The 5659-nt window shown below is 37.4% G+C and overlaps 1 protein-coding gene across 2 annotated transcripts; it reads right to left on the reverse strand.

Annotated features, from left to right (window-relative positions):
• Window positions 1–276: 276 nt before the first annotated feature.
• Window positions 277–5444, reverse strand: LOC113276417 (probable alpha,alpha-trehalose-phosphate synthase [UDP-forming] 9). 2 transcript variants are annotated; one of them, XM_026526018.1, is made up of 5 exons: window positions 5051–5444; window positions 4125–4326; window positions 1818–3919; window positions 1440–1713; window positions 277–1349 (listed from the first exon to the last, which is right to left on the reverse strand). In XM_026526018.1, exons 3-5 carry the CDS (start codon window positions 3803–3805, stop codon window positions 1020–1022), a joined length of 2592 nt encoding a protein of 863 aa, XP_026381803.1. In that variant the 5' UTR covers window positions 3806–3919; window positions 4125–4326; window positions 5051–5444; the 3' UTR covers window positions 277–1019. The 2 variants fall into 2 exon arrangements, with proteins under 2 accessions (XP_026381803.1, XP_026381802.1); XM_026526017.1 differs by lacking the exon at window positions 4125–4326.
• Window positions 5445–5659: the final 215 nt, after the last annotated feature.

The raw sequence follows: 5659 nt of genomic DNA on the forward strand, positions 1-5659 counted from the left end.
GCAATTTGGCAACTCGTGACTGATCAGTATAGCAATCACTGCACCACCACGCCAGAAACTAAATTGCCAAAAAAAAAAAAAAAAATATATGGCACAGCAATTTAGCAACTCGTGACTGCGGTTGCTCTTAGTATTGCTTTAACCAAATCTGCTTGGTCGTGTGAACTAACATGTCAGATGGCAAGGTTGGGCAGAATTTAGATCTACATTATTCGATGAACTACAAAATGCCATCAGTGATGAGGAAGAACAAGAATCATTGAACCAAAGATCAGCTACGAGGAACCAAAAAATTGATAAAGAATCGTTCAACCTTGACTAATATATGTTGCATCATGCCGTAACAATACAGAAAAGTAGAGACATTTTTCATACAACTAACTGTTCATAAAATGCCAAGATACAGATAATTTGCTTGTAAGATGTACGCTATTGTAAAAGGAAAACTGTCACGGTTGGATTAAGTATGTTGTAAAGTTCCCGAGTTATAAAAGGAAAGATACTACGATCTGACTTAGAAAGTTGTCTTGAAAACGATCTTTGTGCGTATTAAAAACAGTGCGACTATACAAATCAATGGTGCACAGAGATCAGTTTTAAGTATTACCATATATCCATCATGAACACGCGCAAGATCAAATTCATCTCCAACTGCTGAATAACTATACTTCAAGTGTCCATCTGTATTAACTATACCACCACTATATTCAGAAACCAATCCATCTTCTACGATGCTGCATCTTCCACCTTTTCAACTTTCCTGGGAAGCCATGAAACACTTAAAAAAAAATCCAAGTAGAGGGACATCACAAACAAAATCTCTCACCAACTTCAGCAGGGAAAGTTCAAAATGCAACAGAAGATTAGGTGCTCCGTCAAATTGGAACTGTAATTCTTGATCCTCCTAAACACTTGCAGAGATTCCCAAAAGCAAATAACTAATCTTTTGCTCCTAGCTATCACTGCAAACTTCGTGTTACCGATTTCGTCATCGTCACAACAGGAACGTCCTCATGGTTTTAGGAAATAGTTTCAAATGAAAATTGAATATTAGAACCATTATTTCTAGGCCTTTGACATGAAGAGGCAGTGGCAAGTCCATCAAGCATTTTCACAACATCGACATTATCATCCAGAAAATATTTAGCCTTGCTTGGCTTTTGTCCCACTGTGCATGCAAAAATTTCTGGAACCGCTGGTAGAAGTGGACTGCAGGATGCACTCATTATACTCTCGAACATATCTTCATCAGATCTGTCATCTCCAATGCACATGATGTAATCTGGTGGATTCCCATTACTGACCATGCTTGAGAAAAGCTTTTCTACAACCAAACCTTTACTTACTCCCTGCAGGCATATTAACAAAACTTTCTCAGCTCCCAATCTAATGCAAAAGTATGGATAATGCAAACAAGAGATAAGAGAGCGTTTAAATACCTGTGGTTTAACTTCAACAATATGCTGACCCCTCTTGACTTCTACTGGTTCATTTGCCAGAACATTTTCTAAATGATCGAGCAGCTCCTTGGCCTGGCAGGTACCAAAATCAGGGTCTGCATCTTGATGGTTCCAGACTAGGGCACTTTCTTTGGATTCTATAAAGGACCCATCTGTCCTCTCTGTATACAATTGCATCACAGGCTCTGCCATCCTTTTCCAATCAACGTCGGCAAGCAATGTACTAGATACCCACTCTGAACTCTTATTCCATCTGCAACAAGTAAAGCAAATTTATATCTCCTAAATCATTCAAATATCAAGCACATCAAGTCATGTAATAACAAAAACTAAGCATATTATAAAATATATAGACACCTTATAAAGTATCCATGCTCAGCTGCTAGTCCCAGCATATCACATGGGGAAAACCATTCACTTAGAGAACTCTTTTCTCTGCCGCTAACAATAAAGACGGTATTCTTCGGGTCACTGCAAAGGTTGTTTAGAACAGAGATAACTTCAGGGCTGGGAGATTTAATCATCGAAGCTTGGGGGACAATGGTACCATCATAATCCAGAAATATTGCCCTTCTATTAGTTCTCTTGTAAGCTGAAGAAACCAAGTCGATGGATAACTTCCTAAAATTTGGTGACAGAGAAACAACTTTAAAACCTAAACCAAAACCGATGCCCCAACACCTTTTACTGTAGTGATCTCGGCAAGCTCTCTCCAAGTCCTGCACAAAGCTGCGGGCCCAGTAAGCCACATCGTGTGAGCTAACGTACTTATAATGCTTCTCATGCCGCATTTGCTTCTCAGCATCAGGAATAGTAACTGCCACATTCAAAGCATCAGCAACAGCATCAATGTCCCATGGGTTAACCCTGATTGCCCCACTTAGAGATGGCGAGCAGCCTATGAACTCAGAAACGACAAGCATGCTTGTACGAGGTGAACCTTCCTTCATACCCATAGCTTCATCCAACTCAGGAGTTCCCTGTCTACACACAACATATTTGTATGGGACTAAGTTCATCCCATCCCTCACAGCATTTACTATGCAACATTCAGACACAGCATAATACGCTATCTTTTCATATAGAGGCACACCATGATCAATCAGAACCACGGGATCATAGCCTGGAAACCCATAAGTGTCATTGATTCTTTTGGCAGTTGAATAGGTTTCTCTCTTTGCTTCTCGGACATCTTTTCCTGTACTCCTCGCGGGGTTTACAATTTGGACCAGAACTACTTTTCCTCGTAAATCAGAATTCCGCTGCAAAAGCTGCTCCACAGCTAGAAACTTCAGACTAATGCCTTTAAATATGTCCATGTCATCGACTCCCACAATCAATTTTTTCCCCTTGAACTGTTCTTGAATCTGTCTGACTTTCGTGGATGCAGAAGGTAGATTCAATACAGATTGAAGGCGACCCATATGGACACCTACAGGCAAAATTTTGATGTTTACTGTGCGACCAAAGTACTCAAGTCCAATATACCCTCGCTTACATTCATAATCGATCCCAAGCATCCTACTGCAGCAAGCAAGGAAGTGCCGCGCATAGTCAAACGTATGAAAACCAATTAGATCGGAATTAAGTAAAGACCTTAGAATTTCATCTCTAACTGGCAGGCTTCTATAGATTTCTGACGAGGGGAATGGGCTGTGAAGGAAGAACCCAAGCTTGGCACGGTATAACCGTCTCCTCAAGAAAGTGGGAAGAATCATTAGGTGATAATCATGAATCCAGACATAGTCATCGTCCGAATTTATAACTTCCATGACCTTATCAGCAAATATGTTATTTGCTTTGACATATGCATTCCAAAGCGACCGCTCAAAACGATCGCCATGATCTGGAGAAAGAGGTAAAGAATAATGGAAAAGAGGCCATAACTGCTGCTTACAGAACCCATGATAAAATTTCTTCTGAAGGTCAAGAGGTAAAAATGTTGGCATACAATTAAAATCCTTCATCAGCTTTTGAGCAACTTCATCTTGTTCATTCGTGGGTATCTCAACCTTCAGGGAGCCAACATAAATAACCTCTGTGTCTGGTGAAAACCCATCTTTCATTTGTACCAGAAGTGAATCCTGGTCTACACTGAAGCACCATCCACCATTTTTGGCATCTACTTGGGCATGCAGCGGTAGAGCATTTGCCACTATAATTTTTCGAGGCCGATTCCCATTCAGATGAACATCTGAATCCCCATCAGCGCTGCCATCGCCATCCAATTCATTTATAATTCCTGGAGCTGTCATCACTCTGGGAAGGGTTTTAGGAGTCGGAGGTATATCGTCTAGGTTTTCAGCAACCAAGTCTATAAAGTTAGCGCAAGATCTTGAAAACATAACTGCCGGTAATCTGGTCTCATCAAGCAGTCACTCAAGTTGGAATCAAATATATTCCAATGCTCGGTTCCCTGACAGTAGTTGTTTGATCAGTCGCTTCAAAGAAGTAAGATTCTGCAAAATATACCCAAGCTATTAAATACCAACCACAAAACTAGAATCTGAAGTGACTATGTAATGCATCAGAGATATTAAGACATGAACCATCTGAAGTGTTAACTAAACAGTTTGTAAACTGGTGAGAATCACTATTCAAAGAGGTACGTTGGACGTAAACAAAAGTAGAGGAAAGAAAAACTTCAAGGATGATCACACTTACGAAGATCTGAGAAAACATTTTACGACTTCCGAAAATTAACACAAAACGAGTATATCACCAACCAATCTTTTTTTCCCTCGGCATATCACCTACCAATCTTAATACTCAATGACTAGAAGTTTGATACTTTATTACAAACCCTGAATTCTCATCGAACAACGCTCGTGCATATCTAAAGCACCATGCAGCAAAACCTCGCAATCTACATGATTTAATCTCTTTTAGTAGTCAAACACCACCAAATGATCCTAATTAACGATCTACACCAATCACAATCAACATACAAGCTTCTGATATAACAGAAGCACTATATCATATTGGTAGGTGAAGTGCTTATCCAATAAACTCTTAAATCATCTAAATTTACATAAAAAACTTAAACAAGAAATGATTCCATAAGTAAAGTTTTTCTTTAAAAAAAAAAAAGCTACTAGTAGTATATAAAAAGCATATCCATTAAGTTTTGTTTGATTCAAAACGAGATTTTCATTCCAAAATTCTAACTCTTTGTTTGTTTTCTTCTATTTGTCTAGAGAGTACTAATCAAACAAGTAATCATTATTCCATTCAAATTTCTCTTAATAGGATCAAATCAACTCCATATGCAAAACATACAAATTCCTGAAGAGGAATCCTTATTTTTGGTTAAGATTGCTTGTTATCTTGTTTAGCTAATAAAAGAAATTAGGTAGAATTTCAAGAAAGGAAACAAATTTCAGCATCTTTGATTTCTATTCAAGATAAGATCCTTCTATTTCGTACTACTAAACATTTAAACAGAAATAAATAAATTTATTTTTAAGTTTAATTTATTATATCAATTATCTTAAACGGAAATCATAAAGACAGACTTAAAAAGATAAAAACTCCATTAAAGTTTGAATCTTTAATAACATTAAAAACTTGAAAAAATGAGATAAACTTACCAGCTGGCTGTATCAAACTTGTATTATCCCTTCAATCAATCAATTAAGAATGGGTTGTTGTTCGTTGAAAGCAAGACATCCCCGAGATTTCAAAAATGTAAACAATGAACGAATAGACAGATATATCATATATGTATAGCCTGTACGTAAACAGAGAAGAGGAGAAGAAGAATCTGGGATCAAAAAAGAAAGAATATCAGAGAAGATGATAATTAGTAAATAAAGATGGGTTATATAAGAAGATTATGTGGGTGGGAATTATTAAGAGAGTAATGCGAAACGGTTGGAGAGAAAAAAGAATGGGAAGAAGAAGAAGTATTTTTACAGAAGAGAAAGAAGTTTTGGTTTGAGAGCAGAGAGAAAGAGAGAAGCTAAGTTATGTGCTACTAGTATGTGTTATGTCCTATGTGTAATTAATAGTGATGGGATGTTTTTTTAAAACAAAAAAAAAGGATAGAGATAGAGAGGAAATATGTTAGTAAATATGTTAAATATTGACTATGTAATATGTATGCTAGTTTGCTTTGGAACCCGGTTTTGGATTTGGATAATGTTGAGAATTTTTCTTTTCAGAAATCTCCAAAAGTGTTTATGTGTGTGTCGGTGTTA

This window comes from Papaver somniferum, chromosome 4, assembly GCF_003573695.1.
Source record: "Papaver somniferum cultivar HN1 chromosome 4, ASM357369v1, whole genome shotgun sequence".
In the NCBI taxonomy this organism is placed as follows: Eukaryota; Viridiplantae; Streptophyta; class Magnoliopsida; order Ranunculales; family Papaveraceae; genus Papaver; species Papaver somniferum.